The sequence below is a fragment of the Rattus norvegicus genome, chromosome 10, assembly GCF_021556685.1.
Source record: "Rattus norvegicus strain SHRSP/BbbUtx chromosome 10, alternate assembly SHRSP_T2T, whole genome shotgun sequence".
In the NCBI taxonomy this organism is placed as follows: domain Eukaryota; kingdom Metazoa; phylum Chordata; class Mammalia; order Rodentia; family Muridae; genus Rattus; species Rattus norvegicus.
Genome location: NC_141543.1, coordinates 90,746,093 through 90,765,816, shown reverse-complemented (window position 1 = coordinate 90,765,816; position 19,724 = coordinate 90,746,093). Strand labels below are relative to the sequence as shown.

Here is a 19,724-nt window from a genome sequence, read left to right as displayed (position 1 = left end):
TCCAAAGGTTGCAAAATTCACTAGTGACAAAGACATACGTAAATCCAAAAACTTCTAGAACCCCAAATTCCTTCTTTTTCTACCATGATAAATCTGCCTACCTCCCTTCCTAGATAAGAACAAAATGTTCTTGTTGATGACTCCTTATTCAGCAGAACACACCTCAACAACCCTTGAAATTGTAGACTTGGCTATATAATACCAAAGTTTTTTCAGCTTTCTTTATGGGTAAGCATAGGATAAGACAAACAAGAGTATGTAGAAAATAGAAGAAAAAATGTTTCCAAAGTAAAGCAAAACGTATTTTTTTGGCCCGACTTAAGGACTGATTGGCTTTATCTGTACTGGTTTGCTGTCTAAGTCATTCAGCTTGAGGTAAAAGCAGACTATTTGGCAAATGTGATAGCAATTGTCTTAGTGAGTTTCAGGCAAAACAAACTGCCCTTAAGTTAAGAAATTATGTAATGTTGACAACAGAATAAAGAGCCAAGGAGTTATACGTCTTCATCAGATTGTCCCTGGCATCCAAGTTTTTCTTCCATTGTCTCTGATTCAAGACTAACATAGATTCCATTCTGCCATAGTGCCCCATCTGACCTTGATTTACATATTCAGTGCTCCTCCCCCAGGCAAAGTGTGCCTTTACCCTACCACCCTTCTTGTCCTTTTAACTATTATTTCCAAAGAATTGCTCAAAATACTGTGATGCCTCAAGATTTCTGTTTTTACTGAAACATGACATAGCTCTCTGGGGAGACAGACGGTACCCTGTAATGACTCAGCTCTTCAGAGAGACAGGCAGGACCGTCCACAGCCAGTGCAATCATTCTCACAGAATCTGTTGTACACTCTACTGACTGAACCATCTTCCCAGGCCCAGTCATATGGATAACTGTCTAATAACTAATTTTTCTTTAGATCTATAGAACCCAAGACATCCAGTGACCTACAGATCACAGCAGCCAATATAAGTGTTAATAAAGCAGATAACTCAAAAATTATAAATACCCTGGTGCTTGTCAATTGGATATACTCCCCACAATTCCTTACAAAAGCCTTGCTCTTGAAACCCCTAGAACAGTGGTTCTCAACCTGTGGATCTCAACCCCTTTGATTGACTCTTTTACAGGAGTGGCCTAAGGCCATCAGAAAGCACAGATATTTAAATTATGATTCATAATAGTAGCAAAATTACAGTTATAAAGTAGCAATGAGGTGATTGTATGTTTGGAGGTTGCCACAAGAAGAGGAACTATATTAAAGCCATTTTTCCATAGAAGGACTGCTCTAGGACAATAGCCTTTCTAGGGCAAAATTTCCTGTCTTCTAACTTACAAGCTTGTGACTTACATAAAGCTCTCCCCTCCCCATCACTGCCTAGGGCTTAGTGGTTTTGTCAAGGACCCCAGGATCGGAACTTCCATGGTTATAAGCATACTGCCATTCAGCACCCAGAAGGGAAAGTTCTGTTCTGATGCCCCACCCCCTAATCTCTGTCTAACTAACAGCAGTGTCACCCCTATTCCGGACTGAGAGCTGGTGGTTGTTTCTTGTATAAATCCCAACTTCCCCTCTTTGGATGTTTCAGTTCTCTGATAACCACTTAATAAACAAACATTCTACATTAAAATTCTCCCTTTTGAAGAACCTCGAATGAGGCTGAACCTTCACTTGCTTCCTGAGTCAAGGTGACACATGATCACAGCACAATAGCTGCCACTGACCATTACTTAATACCTCCCTTCCTTTGCTATTTATCCTCTTGTTTCAGCCTCTACAATCCACCCCATCACCTCAGGACTCAGCTAGGACTGGAGATACCAAAATGGATAAAATGTCCCTGTTTTGAAAGGGATTGTAACCAAGGAGAAAGAAATTGTGAACCAAACCATGAAGCAAAGCACTATGGGTAGATATGGCATTCAACAGAGGCACAAGAATAGGGGTGACTGATTTAGTGTAGGGCAAGGGCTGAGAGTCGTGGCAGTGCAGAGTTGATGGGGAAGCCATTGCTTTTCTTTTGTGAAATGCACTTCTTTCTAAACACATCTGTTAAAAGACCTTAACACAGCTTCTTCAGTCATGCCAGCCCTCCCCATACTGTTTTCACCTCTGGGACTTCTCATAGCAGCCTTGGGAGCATCTTCCATGCCTTGAATCATTTTTTTCTTGCCACGCACAATGCTGGAGGCTTTTATCATAGTACCAAGAATATAATGAGTAGTTAACTATTTTTTCTAGACTTGCAGTTGAAAAGCTGAAGTCCTTATAAATTAAATAACCTCATGTAGGCCTGACAACTCGTAAGTTATAATACAATGGACTCTAAAACTTCCTCATAGCTTACTCTGAAGCTCCATAGCTTTAACACATTTTTGATTGTTTTTAGAATCATATGCTAAAATATTGCTAGTGGCTTCCATCAGATCATGTTCCCTACAAGTACAGGGCCATCTATACCTTCTATTTCCCTGCCTCCTTCCCACCCTTTAGGACATGGTAGACATAATGTTATTGTGTCCTGTGTAAAGATTATCCTTGTATTATTCAAATGCTAATTTCTCTGCTCCCATATCTGGTCACAGTCCAGACATGGCATGTAATGCTTGCCCTAAGACTCTCCTGGCTGAACGCTGTATAAACATTGCTCTCCATTTATTCTCTGATGTGTCAATAAAAGCTAACCAACCAATGGCTGAGTGGAAGAGAGAATAGGGCTAGAATTCCAATCCCAGCCAGGGGATGGGGAGAGAGAAAGAGACAGAGAATTTGGCAAAAGGAAAGAGTTAAAGAGACTCCATGGGAACATACCTTGGGCAGAGAGAGCAGACCAATACTAAAATGCAGGTATCTCAGGGATTTTGCCTGGGAGGTAACCAGATTAGCTTAGAGGAGCAGAATAGATTAATGACTGCTAGGCTACTGTGCTGTAAAGATTATCAAATAAATCTTATAGTGTCTGTCTCATTTATTTGGGAGCTAGCCACAGTAGAGAAAAGCTTATCGTTTTTAAAACTGCTTTTACAGGACATACTAGAGATTCAGTGAGCACATTAATTCCAGTGAACGGATTTGCCAACCAGTGGCCTTTAGTGTGCTCACACACTAACTTCAACCATGAAGTATTTGCACTCTAGCAGAATTACAGTGGAAGGAATTTGCAAAAAGGTGTGGATTTGACTGACTGATCAATAACAGCACTAAACATGGCTTCGACCAGTGGAAGAGACAGAGTAGGTTAGTTTTTGTGAAAAGCAAAAAAGTTTTATCTGCTGGCTTGCAAAGAAATGCAGGTGCACATTTCTCAGACCACATAATCATCCCAAAAACCTGTATTTTAATCCATTTCAATTTGTAGTTAAAATAACCTGTACCTTATAAAAACCAAAGGCTTATTTATGTTCATATTTGCGTGCATGTCTAGATGATGTTCATGGTAATATATAGGAAATCATCTAGCAAGCTCTGCTGTCTCCTAGCACAATCATGTTGTATGTCTTCAATATTCATTTATTCCCTCTGATCCATACAAACACACCACCACGTGTCTGGTAGAAAGAAGAAAAGAAGAAAGAAGAAAAAGCTGCTGCAGCAGGAAACAAGTTTGAGTGAAGCAACAGAGCCAAATAAAACTACACGAGTGCTTGTCCCATGCTTGATAAAGAAGGCACTGTGCTATTTGTGTGGATTTGTGCAAACATCAACAAGGAAGCATTCTGAAGGCGGAGGCCATGTTCCCTGAAATAGGTGGGTATAAAAAGCCCTCCACGGGCACCTTTTGGAAGAACACCTTCCTCAGCAACAAAACCTGGTTCACTGTCACCATGACTGGCTGCAATTCCTATCAGCAAGGATGCTGTAGCGTCCCCATTGGCCCAGCTACCACCCTCTGCTCCTCTGATGTATACTGTCCATGTGGAGTCTGCCTGCCTAGCACCTGTCCACACAAGATCAACCTCCTTCAGTCCAGCTTCTGTGACACTTGCCCCCCACCTTGCTGTGTGCCTGACTCCTATGTGTCATCGTGTTGGCTGCTCAACAAGGGCTACCCTGCCCCAAACCTGAAAGGAATCTCTGTTTCCACCTGTGTTGAACCTTGTGAGTGTGACCCCTCTTGCTGCTAAAGGAAAGCATGTAAAGAGCTTCCCTACCTTGCCCTATGGATCTGCAAAGGTTGCTATTGAGGGTTGCTTAGCAAATGGCTTTAGTGAGGCACTTTGGAATATGCTTTGACCCTGAGACTTTATTTTTACAGAAGTATTCTTTCTGTGTTTTGAACAATGATTTCAAATAAATGGAAAAATTGTTCTCCTGGATCTCCATATTTTTAAGGTAAATAAACACCACTACTCCCCAAACCTTGTGTTGTCTCGGTGTCTAATGCTGTAATTACACAAGGACTCTTGACACATGCATCATGAAGCTATAAATGTGTACAGCAGAATTATACTTTCTGATGACACCAACATAAATCTCAATAGCTGAAAGGAAGTCACACTAGGATACGCAGATACATGCAGACGACTGCCTGACTCATAAAACACATTTATACAAAGCTTAGAGTTGTTTTTAAATTCCAAGATCAGCACCTACCTTTAACTTTTGTTTTCCCTGAATATTTAAACAAACTCAAATGTGTCCTTGAAGGCACAGCCAAACTGGCCATTAGACATGCACACATTCACATTCCAAGCATGTCTCAGATGCCTCTGATGCCCAGGTATCTTCTCAAGTGCTTGAAGGAGATAAGCAAGACCAAGGACATGTTTCCAAACTCAGAAGGGCCCCATGCAGGCATGAGAAAGAAGTATAAGAGAAGCTGTAATACATGGCAGGTTAACTTGAGAGACAGCTTGGAAAACTATGGAAACATCTAGAAGAATTGATTTATAAAGGAGGTATGTGAGCCATAGCCTGGAAAATGAGTAGGTTTGAAAAGCAGAGAATGAGAACAGAACATTTGCAGCTAAAGCAGAAACCCGAGTGGGATGATAGACAGTACACCTTTCTTCACGGAAGAAACATGGTATCCAAAGCATTAGACAAGCCACCTGCCCTTCCTACAGGTCAAGCATGGCACTTCACGGTGGCATCACGTTCTAATGCTTTCTCAGTTATCCTTCTTTAGACATGCCATGTTTGGTGAAACAACACCTCACCGAGGAATCTGTACTCAGTGCTTAATCAAAAATGATTTGCCATCCAAATTTAAAAAAATCTGTGATTTCAATTCCACTGGCAGAGTGGTTTGTGCTAAGGAGATATGTGACGATGTCAGAACCATTGCACATTAGGCATTGTTGTGTCTCGACTTCAGCCTACAGGGAGATAAATCAAGGCCAGCTGAGGTGACAGATGTGTTAGAAGGCCTCTCAAAGGAATGTACCATCCATTCCAAGGGAGTAAAACAAACACATATGCAGATGAAAGTCCCTAACATGATTTTTAATGAAGTCCCTCGTTCTACCTTGAATTGCCATCTAAGACCTGGTGTTAACTCTGTGAATCACGTGGTTTCTCTGATGGGATCCCATTCTGCCCTGTTTTAAAGTGCATGTGTCACTCATGTGAAAATGAACGATGACTAAGTTAGTCTTCTTTTCATGACATCTGATCAAGGAGAGCCATGGGATTTTTTTACTCTTTTCAATGTTTTTTATTCTTTGGCCTATCTTTAAGAATAGAGAAGCTGTGGAAAAATAATGTAACACCCCCCTTTGAAAGGCCTCTAGACAAACAACAAAACAAAACAACAGTGCATACTACAGATTTATTAAAAAAGAAAAAAACTAACCCTGCAACATTCTGCCTCATTGCTTGCTCAGAGAGCCTGAATTCCATCATCAGTGAAGAAAGGAAATGTTTGAAGTGTACATTGCCAGATGAAATATTAATAAATAAGTGACCATATTCTTGATGGTTTCGTTGAATGGAAAAGTATCCAATTAATCATTTGAGCTAATTTCTCTAAAATGTTTTAATACATGAAACATCATATAGTGCACACTACTGAAAACTAAGAAGAACTGAGAAATTTTAAACCCTAAAAGTGTCCATGAGTTGTCACTTGGGCAAATTACACATAACTCATACCAGTTTGAGCATGCCTAGAATTCCATAAAGGTAAACTATGATGGTCTTATGACAAAATGGTTGGTCCATGAGTCAAAACGCCAAATTGAATTAATAAGGGCAGGAACTTTTAATAGACAAAAAAAAAATGCCAAACTGATTAGATAATCTCAATGGGAAAGGGTGTCACAAACAAAAACAGGACAGGAGGGAAGCTTTCTGATTGGACTCACACCCACTGGGGAAGGTATAAAACAGTCCAGACTGAGAGGAGACATTTGAACCTCAGAAACTTCATCTTTGCAAGAGACTAAAGCCAACCAGACTCCAGAACCATGGCTTGCTGTGTCACCCGCTGCTGCAGTGTCCCCACAGGCCCTGCCACCACCATCTGCTCCTCTGACAAGTCCTGTCGCTGTGGAGTCTGCCTGCCCAGCACCTGCCCACACACCATTTGGCAGCTGGAGCCCACCTGCTGTGACAACTGTCCCCCACCCTGCCACATCCCTCAGCCCTGTGTGCCCACCTGCTTCCTGCTCAACTCCTGCCACCCAACCCCAGACCTGCTGACCGTCAACCTCACCACCTATGTGCAGCCAGGCTGTGAGGAGCCTTGCACCCCAAGGTGCTGCTGACCTGTGGCTCCCTTACTCCTCACATCATAATGAAAACCCCAGGATCGTCCCAATCACTGTCTGCTTCTCTCAGTAGTTATCACAATGTTAAAGTAGGCAGATGACCTAGGCTATGGAAACCCTACCTTTGTTTTTAAGGGAAAGAAATCAAGACTTGGCTTATGCAATCTGGATGAATGGTCATTTGATTGATTTCAGCAGGTGATCATCTATTATAAAAGTGCTATTGAAATCTTTAAGATTTTAAAGTATGGGGGTTTGGGTCATATTGCTTCTGAGGTCTTATTTTCTGTATTGAGTATTTTCAGAAGCAAAATAATCTCCTGATGGGTTTTCTAATAAATTGTATTTCCTTGGCCGTCAGTGTTCTTTATTTATGTTAGTGTTTGGGATATATTTCTTGCGTTTAATAGATTATTTATTATTGTTATTATTATTGTTATCATCATCGTTATTATTATCATAGAATGTTCCAAATGAAGGCACCACCTTCCTAACTTGTTGTCTGTCTTTGCTGTCCATCTTCTCTCCTTTCTCTCAAACTCAATGAATCTTCAAAACAACACTATATAATGATATGGGCAAAATTGTTAGCTTATTAAATGTTCTCAAAGTTATAAAGTTTGTTACTAAGGCAAGCAGAATTTAATCCCTGGCATGTCTGACTCAAAAGGCCAACTCTTTCCCACATCATAAAGCCTTGAATACAAAGAGAGGAAGAAACTAATCAGCAGCTTTGACACAGATTCAAAGCATGCCTGGAAAAATGTAAAAAATGAAAAAAAAAGTGACATTCCTCAACAAAATCATGACATCCAATTTTGACTAAAAGGGGGTAAATTGGCTCTAATCAAAACTGCAGATATTCAGCTCTAAGAGCTGGGTTGCTTTAATCTTATTTTCAACTCTAGCGTCTGGACACTAACACATGCTTTGTCTGCCACCTGTTATCAGAGAGGTGATAGACGCGTTGTCAGTAGGATGCAAGCTGCTTTGGGATGATAGATTGAAAGCTAGATGTAAAGCTTCCACCAAAGCTGGGCACAGAGTGCCTGTACCTCCAAAGATCAGGAGGCTGAGACAGGAGGATAAAGAGGTCAAGGCCAGGCTGGGCAACACAGGGAAAGTCTGAGAGAGAGGGGGAGGGGGAGAGAGAAGGGGAGAGAGAGGGAAGGGAGAGAGAGGGAAGGGAGAGAGAGAGAGAGAGAGAGAGAGAGAGAGAGAGAGAGAGGAGAAGAGGAGGAGGAGAAGAGGAAGAAGAAGAAGAAGAAGAAGAAGAAGAAGAAGAAGAAGAAGAAGAAGAAGAAGAAGAAGAATGAATGAATGAGTGAATATTTTTAAACCATTAGCTAATTTTATAAACAAACATAAACTTACAGAGAAAACTCTTTTCTGGGGCTACAAAGCCTATGTGCACGTATATTACACATGTATTGGATATGTAAACTTATACTATATAATACATATGCACATAAAGACAACAACACATATAGAAAGACAGAAGCCAAATCTGAAAAAGCCCTGAGACAAAGCCAAAAGAATGTTTGTGTAAGAAAAAAATCCTTTATTTTTACAAATAAAATTTTACAGAAATGGTAGATTGCTGCCACTGGGTCCTACATTTAGCCTTTAGCGAGTGAGTCAGCAGATGATCTAAGGATTGTGTCACCTTTCCAGCTCTCACTAGCTTCCCTGGTAAGTGTAGTAGCTTCCACGTCTTGTGGGCCTCTGAGGAGAAAATGCATTCATAAAGTACTGCATCTCTGCTCAGAAAGAATGACGGTCATCATAGATTTATCATTTAATAACTGTCTCGGTCTATTAATATACCTTTAAATCTCATTTATGACTAGAGAAACATGAAGTCCTACATACACAATAATAAGTCTTTTATTGTAGATACGAAATAACAGCGTCTTTCAGCCATGAAAATCTGATGGCCTGCACACCATTTTTTTTTCCTGTCTCCAGAAAATGTCAGAGTAACATCCTGCCCTTTGTTATTTGCTGTAAGAACGTAATCTTTCCTTCCCCCATTATGATTCATAATATCAGCAATGTATAATACATGTGTCACAAGCCTTTCCAACAGACTGTAAATTCCACAAGGACACAGATAAAGTTTATTTTGCTTGCTGAGCCTGGCATTACACTTCAAGAAATGACTAACTGTGTCATTAATTATTTAATGAATGAGATAGAGCTGAGGAGATAGTTTGGTTGGTAAAGTATTTGCCTTGCAAATCCAAGGACTTGAGTCTGATTGCTAGGACTCAACTGGGTGTTGTGGCCCATGCTTGTAATCACAGTGCTGAAGAGGTGGAGACGGGGTCCCCGGAGCTCACTAACCAGAGAGGTGTCCTCCCTGAGCGGTTCCAGACCAGTGAGAGAGGCTGTCTCAAAACAAAAAGGTAGAAGCTTGAAAAGGTGTCTCAGAAGTTAAGTGGACCTGCTGGTCTGGCAGAGGATCTGGGTTCAGTTCCCAGCAGCCACGTGATGGCTCACTCACATGACCAGCTGTACTCCAAGTTCCAGATGTCTGATGTCCTCTTCTAGACTCTGTGTGCACCAGACACGCGCACGGCGCACATGCATGCCAATGGGCAAATCACTCGTGCACATAAAAAATAATAAACTTTTTAAAAAGAGAGAGAAGAAATGGAGAGAGAGAGAGAGAGAGAGAGAGAGAGAGAGAGAGAGAGAGAGAGAAAGGAGAGGAGAGGAGAGGAGAGGAGAGGAGAGGAGAGGAGAGGAGAGGAGAGGAGAGGAGAGGAGAGGAGAGGAGAGGAGAGGAAGGGTAAATGATATGTAAGGAAAAACAGTGGGATTTGTCCTCTGGCTTCCACATGCATGTGCACACATGAACCCAAATACAGGCAAACACACACACACACACACACACACACACACACACACACACACACACACGAAATATTCATTTTCCTTAAGCAATCCAGTTGGAACTTAGCAACTATTCATTCCGTGATAAATCTCCAAAGGTTCTAGAGTATTACAGACTGTCAACACTCTCTTTCAAAGAAAACCGTGGGAATCGTTTTTTTTTTTTTTTATTTTTTAACCTAGTGTACCTGCCAACCATTGGCTCTGCTCTCAGATGTTAACACTGATGTTGCTTACTTACGTAACTAGCCAGAACTCTGAGATCAGTGCCCGCTGTCCCATCTGAGGTGTCCCTCTTACCTAGATTCCTCTTCTCCCTCCTCCTTCTGTGACTGTTCCTTTCATCTTTGTGTTGCCTTGAGTGATCCGCGCCTTATTTCAATAATCATGGTGCCCATCTTTGCATATCACGGACTTGAAGCTCTTTTCATCTCACATGAAGCTCACCGTGGTCTTTTTAAGTAAGAGAATGTAGTGCCCTCCCTTTTCGGAGAAGAACAGCAAGACACACAACAGTAAACTGCCTACACTAACAAGGGAGGTAACCAGTCCTCCTCGGACCAATAATACAGAGTTCTGCTGGCTCCAAACATGGGCCTCTTGGTTCTATATGCCTGTTTCCCAAATATACAAATACACCTAACATCATAGACTGATGGACAGGTAGCCTTAGAGTGGGAGGGGAGAGGAGTATGAGAACCGTGCCTTAAAGGCTGCAGAGTCTAGGCGAGCATAAGCACTCTAAGCTACAAGCACGATACTGCCCAGGAATACACCTAGTTCTTACTCTTAAGCATTGAAATGTATCTGAAGTCTAAATCACTCTTGTGCTTGGCTTTACCTGGATTCTAAATTTGTAGTCTCAATTTATTCTACGTAAAGATAAAGAATGCAGCTGTCCTGTTCCCCATTGAACAGCCAAGGAAGTGAAAACACGGTAACAGAATCAGGGCTAATTCATGATAGGAGTCAAATGCTCAGGACAGGTGCAATGGGAGCATGGGTCAGTCTAACTTGCTATGGGAAACGCAAAAATGAAATGTTATCGTTCGTCTTGCAAACTGGAAAGGACTTTGAAAATGTTTACCAGCCAAACACAACAGGAAAAGTACTGGAGGGCAGTAGTATAATTAGTATTAAAGGCTTTGAAATTATTAGACATTTACTTTTGTCCCTATAACTCTATCTAGTAACTATTTCTATGTCAGAATAATCAGAAACAAGGACACAAAGATTCAAATAGAGAATCTCTATTGCCACAGTTATTAAAGAAAATGGTTGAGATTAATAAAAAGCAAATAATTAATAAAATGAAACCTTAAAGTAACCCAGAAGTTCAATTACTGATAAATACTAGGAAACATAAAAAATCAGGAATGCAAGATAATGGAATGTATGAGCTTATGCAAGAAGATACATTATGGAGAGTGCGAAGACCGCAGCTGCGGAGGAGAGTGCGAAGATGGCAGCTGCGGGCGAGCCGAAGCCCAAAAAGCTCGAGGTGGACGCGCCACAAGCGCTGGGTGAAAATGTGCTGTTTGGAATGGGAAATCCTCTTCTTGACGTCTCTGCCGTAATAGACTAAGATTTCCTTGATAAGTATTCTCTGAAACCAAATGACCAGATCTTGGCTGAAGACAAGCACAAGGAATTGTTCGATGAACTTGTAAAAAAAAAAAAAAAAAAAATAGAAAAAAAATCCAAGTTGAATATCATGCTGGTGGCTCTATGCGGAATTCAACAAAAGTGACTCAGCGGGTGGTTCAGGAGCCACACAGATCAGCAACATTCTTTGGATGCATTGGGATAGATACGTTTGCTGAGGTCCTGAAGCTGCTGACGCATGTGCGGATGCTCATTCCTGTGAGCAGAACGAGCAGCCGACAGGAACATGTGCCGTGCGCATCACTGGTGACAACAGGTCCCTTGTTGCTAACCTTGCTGCCGCCAGTTGTTAATCAGAAAGAAAAGCACCTTGATCTGGAGAGGAACTGGATGTTGGCAGAAAAAGCCAGAGTTTACTACATAGTTGGCTTCTTCCTTACAGTCTCCCCAGAGTCAGTATTGAAAGTCGCTCGCGCTGCGCCGAGAACAACAGGACCTTCACTTTGAACCTGTCTGCGCTGTTCATTAGCCAGTTCTTCGAGGAAGCCTTGATGGAAGTCCTGCCTTATGTTGACATCTTCTTTGGAAATGAGACAGAAGCTGCGACTTTTGCCAGAGAGCAAGGCTTTGAGACTAAAGACATTAAAGAAATAGTTCAAAAGGTGCAGGCTCTTCCAAAGGCGAACTCAAAGAGGCAAAGAGGACCGTGATCGTCACCCAAGGGAGAGGTGACACTACAGTGGCTACAGGAAACGATGTCACGGCTTTCCCTGTCTTGGATCAAAACCAGGAAGAGATCAGTGACACCAATGGAGAAGGAGACGGATCTGTTGGAGGGACTCTGTCTCAACTGGTCTCCGACAAGCCTCTGACTGAATGCATCCATGCCGGCCACTGTAGAGTAAGAGCCATAGTTAGGTCAACTGGTTGTACTTTTCCGGAGAAGCCAGACTTCCACTGACGGAAGAAAGAAAACTTAGGCTGTGGAGTGGAGATTTCAGTGACCACATCCTGAGCGTTCCTGCCATATGAAAGAATAAAATTATCTTCTGTCTTTGCCCACCATGATTCTCATTATTAACGTAGAGGGCTCAGTGCTACTCCTAGAACCTTTAGTCTCTCGAAATCTGGGGGGGGAAATATGTTTATTTCCATGGTTTGTGAGTGCCTCTCAAATGTCACGGGAATACACATTTCAGTAGAAACTTTAATTTCATTTTCAATTGTTTGTAAATTCATCAGTATTTAGTAAATTGATCATTTTTTATATTTCTGCTTCCAATGCAATTTAATATAATAGACTTTTTAAAGAAATTAATGTTAACATCATTCTTGAGCTTTTTAATTTGGAAGTGTGTGTGTACACACCTCACACACACACACACACTCACACACACACATATGAATGATAATTGTCAAATAAGGTACAGAAATGTTTAATCACACCAAATTACTCCTCATAAGCTCTTCCGTGTGCTTCAGACACCTGATGGACTTGGGACAACTGACTAATCCCCAATTTTGCGTTATGTTCAGATTGTAACCTTCTGCTTACTGATGGTACTCTGTAATCGGATACAAATAAAAACTTGCCATATAGAGATTTTTTTTTCTGTCTTGCTTTTGCTCAATAAAATAAGGAAGAGTCTTATTTAGTACTGGGGGGAAAAGATACATTATATAATCTACATAAAATGATTCCAGAAACGTAAAAATGGATGGTTGTATAGTCAAGAATCATTCTATCCTATTTATAAGTATGAATTTTTATGCCTTTTTACATTTTCAATTTTAATGAATATGAAATATTTTATATAAAAGCAATATCTATTTGTAAAGTTTGTCCATCCTTCTCATCAAACCACTTTAGTGTAGTGTTGAGCTTCAAGTGCCCCAAAGCTCATGGACAGTAACTAAAATACAATTCATCTCTTCAAAAAATAAAAGAGTTCATCAAGCTGATAGAGAAAGGGGCAAAGAGACTAGAGCAGCATTCTGCAGATTACTGTCATGCCCCTGTGGTCCCTCAAAGCCTGGTGGTGACACTGTAGTTGGAGAAGCCTTTTGTGGCACATCATAAAGCTTGTGTCCCACTGACAAACAGCAAGTGTAATCAGTTAAGATTTGGCAATGAATCCAAATAAAAGGTAATTAGCAGAACAGGGACTCTTTACAGGCATCTAAATGGCAGGCCAATTACAGGATAATGGGAACAGGAACATAAACTAGAACCAGGAAAGAAGCCCATTGGTAGGGTCAACGCCCACTGGGGAGGGTATATAAGAACCCCGGAGCAAGAGGAGACATTTGAACCTCAGAAACTTCATCTTTACAAGAGACCAAAGCCAACCAGACTCCAGACCATGGCTTGCTGTGTCACCCGCTGCTGCAGTGTCCCCACAGGCCCTGCCACCACCATCTGCTCCTCTGACAAGTCCTGTCGCTGTGGAGTCTGCCTGCCCAGCACCTGCCCACACACCATTTGGCAGCTGGAGCCCACCTGCTGTGACAACTGTCCCCCACCCTGCCACATCCCTCAGCCCTGTGTGCCCACCTGCTTCCTGCTCAACTCCTGCCACCCAACCCCAGACCTGCTGACCGTCAACCTCACCACCTATGTGCAGCCAGGCTGTGAGGAACCCTGCACCCCAAGGTGCTGCTGACCTGTGGCTCCCTTACTTGGCACCAGTCTTCGAAAGAGTCAACCAGGGAGCTCTATGTTTACCCGGGAGACCCTGCAATCAGTTTATTCTGATTTAGAAGTTGGGGTTGAGTGAAATTGTCATGACAACGTCCTCTCCTGCCTCAGCAAAAAGAAACCAGAGTCTTTGGTGACACGGTGCTTACCGTGTGGACTGTTGATACTTCAAGATGTTTGAAGATGTTGACTCCTTCATGTTAATGTGTGCCTTCCCTTGGGTGTTTGGGGTTTCTGTTTTCAGTCTTGGTGGGTATCTCTCTGCGAATCAAGGAATTTCCTCATGGTCTTCCTAATAAATCTTGCGTCTATGGCATAGCAGAAATGTCTATAACTTTTGTTTATTTCTATGGCTTCATTAAATGTGTTTCTTAACTCCTGATGTCATTAGAAGAAAAACTGAGAGCCTTGAAAACAGTGGTGGTAAAGCAAGACTTACTGGATTTGTCATTTTAGCTAGTCTGGGGAAACCTCATCGTCTGGTGTCATAGTTGGGGTTTCTAGTGCTATGATAAAACACCATGAGCAAAAACAACTTGGGGAGAAAAGGGCTTATTTGGCTTCCACTTCCTATCATAGTTTATGATCAAAGAGATCTGAGCAGGAACCTGGAGGCAGAAACTGAAGCAGAAGTCATGGAAGAAAGCTGTTTATTGGCTTGTTCCTCCGGGCTTGCTCAACCTGTTTTCTTATACAATTCAGGACCAACCTCCCAGGGGTGGCCCCACCCACCACGGCTGGTCTCTCCCACATCAATCATTATTCAAAACAGTACCTTACAGACCTGTCTACAGGCCAGGCTTATGGAGGTGTTTTCTCAGTTAAGGTCCCTTCATCTTAGATGCCTCTAGCTTGTGTCAAATTGACTTTTAAAAACACCGACCAGGACACCCGGTATGCTGATTTGAATGAGAAATGCTTTCCATGGGTATCTGAGTACTGGCCCCCCACTTGGTAGCACTGATTGAGAAGACTATAGAACCTTTAGGAGGTAGAGAAAGTACACCACTGTGGGCTGCCTTTGAGGTTTTATAGTCTGGCTCCACTTCTGTTTTCTCTCTCTCTCTCTCTCTCTCTCTCTCTCTCTCTCTCTCTCTCTCCCTGTCTTTCTGTATCACTCTGTCTCTGTCTGTCTCAGTCTCTGTCTCTCTGTCTCTACCTCTCTGTGTCTCTGCCTCTCTGTGTCTCTCTGTCTCTGTCTCTCTGTCTCTCTCTGTCTCTCTCTGTCTCTCTCACTCTCTTGCTCTCTCTCACTCTCGCTCACTCACTCTCTCGCTCTCTTGCTCTCTTGCTCTCTCTCTGTCTCTGTCTTTCTGTATCTCTCTGTCTATCTCAGTCTCTATCTTTCTGTCTCTACCCCTCTGTGTCTCTGTCTCTCTGTGTCTCTCTGTCTCTTTCTGTCCCTGTCTCTCTCTGTCCCTCTTTCTCTCTCTGTCTCTCTCTGCCTCTCAGTCTCTCTCTCTGTCTCTCTCTATCCCTGTCTTTCTGTATCTCTGTGTGTCTCAGTCTCTATCTCTCTGTCTCTGTCTGTGTCTCTGTGTCTCTCTGTCTCTTTCTGTCCCTGTCTCTCTCTGTCTCTGTCTCTGTCTCTCTCTCTCTGTCTCTCTCTCTCTCTCTCTCTCTCTCTCTCTCTCTCTCTCTCTCTCTCTCTCTCTCTCTCTCTCTCTCTGATTCCTGACTACCAGGCTGGGCTCATACCCTCGCTGCCATGTCTTCCTCATTATGGGTTAAGTCACAATGAAACTGTGAGCTAAAGAAAAAATTTTTTTAAAAATCCTTACTCTCCAAATTTGCTTCTTAACATTGTATTCCATCACAACACCAGAAAAATGACACCCAGTATGGAACATTCCAATACATAGGTGTATATGAAGCTAGATGTCCCTGAATTTTCCCTTCCAACCCCTGTTTACTGGCAAACTAGTCATCATATCCAGGAAATAGAACCTCCCTAGATAACCATCAGTAGATGAACAGCTAAAATAATACATGAAAAACTGTTTTATATAGTTAATCACTGCGGTGGTGCAAATCAAAACTCAACATCTACAAAGGGCAGAGTGTCTGAAACTAACTTCTGACAGGACCAACCGGAGAAGACTCAGATTGACCAGTCAGCTCATGCATTATTGATAACACCATGAGTTATGGGATCTCATTATGGCTTGAATATTAAGTGTCCCCAAACGCATGTGTTGAAGGTTTGCTCCCCAGTTGACAGCAATGTTGGGAGGCAGTAGAGACATTGGGAAGTATGGCCTAATAGACGGAAATGGAGTCCTTTATAGAAGTTAGGTCTGGTTCTTCCTGCCAGCCCCGTGCTCTCAGAGACAAGACAGATATATTTACAAATACCTTGGCATATAGCTAGGCTCTTCGCTGACTAGCTCATAACTTAAAATAACCTATTTATACTAATCTACGTTTGTCTCCTGGGTTTGGGTCCCAGCACTCATGTTAGGTAGCTCACAATCACCTCTTTTTTTTTTATTCTTTTTTTTCGGAGCTGGGGACCGAATCCAGGGCTAGGCAAGTGCTCTACCACTGAGCTAAATCCCCAACCCCTCACAATCACCTCTTACTCTAATTTCAGTGTCTCTGACGCCCTCTACTGGCATCTGCAGGCATCTACACTCATGCAACATACCCATATACAAATACCATATACTTAATTAAAATAAAATATATCAAAAATAAATAAAAGAAATCTCAAAAAAAGAAACATCTGGACTTTGTTCCACAAAAGAGTTATATTAGTTTTCCATAGCTGGGGGGGGAGGGCAGGAAGTTCTGAATTATCTCTCTCGTCTCTGATAATTTCTTGTAAAAAGAAATATAGAAATATATACTTACTCACAGTTCAATAATTTTACTCTTAATATTGATCCAAAAGAAGAGAAAAAATACATCTACAAAAACATTTGTATGTGAATGTTATAAAAGTTTTATTTATACTATTCATCCACAGAAGAGATTTTTAAACATTCATCAGAATGACGAAATACTGATGTAACACCAGGGAATTAAAAGATATAATAGTAACTGGAGGAAATCAGACGTAAACTTATGGACACTATGTGGCTCCATTCATAAAATTCAAGAATACTGAACAGTAATTCATGGTCACTGGAAACACTATAATATCTATCTTTGGAGCCAAGAGAAAAGGAGCACAAAATAACATCCTACTGTGATGGAAAATGTTAATGTCTTAGTCAACATGATGGCTACGTAGCTTTGTCAAAACTGCACCTAGCCATATATCACATTTTCTTAGTAAATTAATGTGAAGAAAGAACGCGAACATGTTAACAACCATACAGTCCTTGGGGGCCAAGATGTACCATTTAGCAATATTAACTTTTATAAAGTAAGATGCATCTGTTGTTTATTGTTTGCCAACCGCACAGTAGAAAACACAGGTATTATTTTCTCATTTTATGACGAAGATAAGAAGGCCCAAAGACATTCCATTCCTAGAAAAGGAAAATACAGTTAGCGAGTAAGAATGTTACACCCAAATGCACATTTAAATTATTACATGAAAGTAGGACCACCAGGCCAGGGTTCTTCATCCCCCACTAATTTTTCTGGTCTTCAATATTAATTTTTGTAAAGAATTATGTATCAAAACAGAAGTCCTTATTAAACTGAATGGATTTACCTTTAGCAAACATTTATTTTTTTTTTTAAAGATTTTTATTTTATATATGCGAGTACACTGTAGCTGTCTTCAGACACACCAGAAGGGGGCACCAGATCCCATTACAGATGGTTGTGAGCCACCATGTGGTTGCTGGGATTTGAACTCAGGTCCTCTGGAAGGGCAGTCAGTGCTCTTAACCGCTGAGCCATCTCTCCAGCCCCTTTAGCAAACATTTATTAACAACCTCCTATGTGCTAAGGACCATATATAAGACATACTATATCTTAAGAGACTCTGTCCAGAAAAGACTAATAAAGCTACAAAAGAAAATCACCTATAAACTTGTGTGTGTGTGTGTTTTTTTCTTTTGATAATTTTGCACAAGGTCTCTTGATCCTATTCATGCCCTCTCCCATCACCACCCAGATATACCCCCACTTTCCAGTTCACCCAACTTTGTGTCCTTTCCAAGCCCAGATTGTGCTGTCCATATATCCTTGCGTATGTGGCCTTCCATTGGAATGTAGTCAACCTATCATGGATGACACTCTTCAATCAAATCAACTCTCCCTTTCCCAGCAGCTACAAATTGCCAATAACTCCTCAACTATGGGTAGGTAGAACCCTGTGTTCACCTCTCTCTCTGCTCTGCCTTGGGCTTGCATGAGTTGAGCATGCTGTCACAGCTGCTGTTTGTTCCTCCTGTGCTGCCCTACTGTGTCCTGTAAACACTATTTCTTTGCTGTTTGCCACCTGTGGCTCCTACAGTTTTTCTGCTACCCTCTCTTCCACATGCTCCTTTAGCATTGATGTGAGGAGTCTGATAGATATGTCTCAAGCTGAAGCAGCTGGATAGCATTGCCACTGGGTTTTGACATGAACCTTAAGCCAGGAAATGAAGGGCAGGAGAAATAATATCTATGAGCGGGGAGAGTGGCCGGAGCTTGGGTTTGTGAACCAAGTAATAAGCCACAAGGTGGCTGTCAGCCAGGGAAGTGAGATTCTGTTTGGCAAGGTAGATTGCTTGGGTTGTATCAGTAAAGAATAAAAAATTAAAGAAATGGAATCATATTTTTGAAAACCTATTCTGGCAGCAGGAGTCAGTGGATGTCCCAAAGCAATCATGGATGCCATCAATGAAACAGCCATGCTTGTTATTGTGGCCTCTCATGAAACAACCATGAAAGAGCCTGTTTTCCTCTGTTCCCAGTGGCCTCTGCTTCTGAGGATCATGAGCTGCAGATGTGTACCCTGGCCCCCTCCCATGTTCTGAGAGTACAGCTATCCATTACTGTGCAAAACTGTCTATTTCATCAAGACCAAAACGAATAGCCATGACCCACAGACACAAGAACCAGCAGCCAAAACTCTCCAGTCAGAATTTACTTTGAGGCAAAAGGAGATATTCCTAATTTTATCTGCAGTTAATTTAAAATAATAACATGTTATGTAACACTTTTTGGATGGGATTTTGAGGCAGGGTTTTGACATGTAACCCAGACAGTCCTCAAAGACCTGATCCTCCTGCCTCAGCCTCCAAAGCTGGGATTCCAGCTATGCATCTCCACGGTCTGCTTCCTAGTATTACATTTAAATTACCTGTGTCTAGGACAGCTGGCTAGTGAAGAAGAGCATTTCTCTTCAACGAGGTTTTGTATGTTAGTTATCAGTTTGCTCCTGGGTTGTGGCTTTATTTTAGGTATTAATCTTTTCAAGTGCGTCTTTGAACTCTCAGCCCCACTTCCTTCACAGAGTAGTATCAGTACACTGTAAACCCCTCTAGAATGTAGCAGAACAATTTAAACAACTTGCGAATAAATCCCAGGATGCTATCTTATATACTCCTTCTGATTTTTTATTACTGTATTTTCATTGGCAGCTACCTGGGAAGTGATGCTCAGGGTAGGAATGGGAGGTTAATTGTGTTTTGTTTCAGATCATGAATTTTTTTTCCTTAGAGGAGCTGGGGAGAAATGTCTGGATCAGTAAAAAGTCTGCTGCGCAAGCATGAGGCTTTGAGATCAAGCTGGACATGGCAACACATCAGTAATCCCAGTGTTGGGGGACCAAGTAGAAGATGATCCTAGAGCTCACTGGCTAGCCAGCCTACCTGAGTGGGTGAACCTTTAGTCCGTGAGAGACTTTGTCTCAAAAGTTAAGGTGGCAC

General features: G+C 41.8%; 3 protein-coding genes and 1 pseudogene across 3 annotated transcripts; all 4 read left to right on the top strand.

Moving 5' to 3' along the window:
- Positions 1-3,802: 3,802 nt before the first annotated feature.
- On the top strand, positions 3,803-4,221 carry LOC120095334 (keratin-associated protein 3-1-like). Its single transcript, XM_087575123.1, has one exon. The coding sequence runs from the start codon at positions 3,825-3,827 to the stop codon at positions 4,122-4,124; it is 300 nt and encodes a 99-aa protein (XP_087431249.1). The 5' UTR covers positions 3,803-3,824; the 3' UTR covers positions 4,125-4,221.
- Positions 4,222-6,376: 2,155 nt separating this feature from the next.
- On the top strand, positions 6,377-6,707 carry Krtap3-2 (keratin associated protein 3-2). Its single transcript, NM_001408659.1, has one exon. The coding sequence runs from the start codon at positions 6,408-6,410 to the stop codon at positions 6,705-6,707; it is 300 nt and encodes a 99-aa protein (NP_001395588.1). The 5' UTR covers positions 6,377-6,407.
- A 4,363-nt stretch (positions 6,708-11,070) lies between these two features.
- Adk-ps1 (adenosine kinase, pseudogene 1) lies at positions 11,071-12,234 on the top strand (annotated as a pseudogene).
- A 1,342-nt stretch (positions 12,235-13,576) lies between these two features.
- On the top strand, positions 13,577-13,876 carry Krtap3-3 (keratin associated protein 3-3). The gene has a single exon (NM_001408642.1). It carries the CDS (start codon positions 13,577-13,579, stop codon positions 13,874-13,876), a length of 300 nt encoding a protein of 99 aa, NP_001395571.1.
- The last annotated feature ends 5,848 nt before the right edge of the window (positions 13,877-19,724 follow it).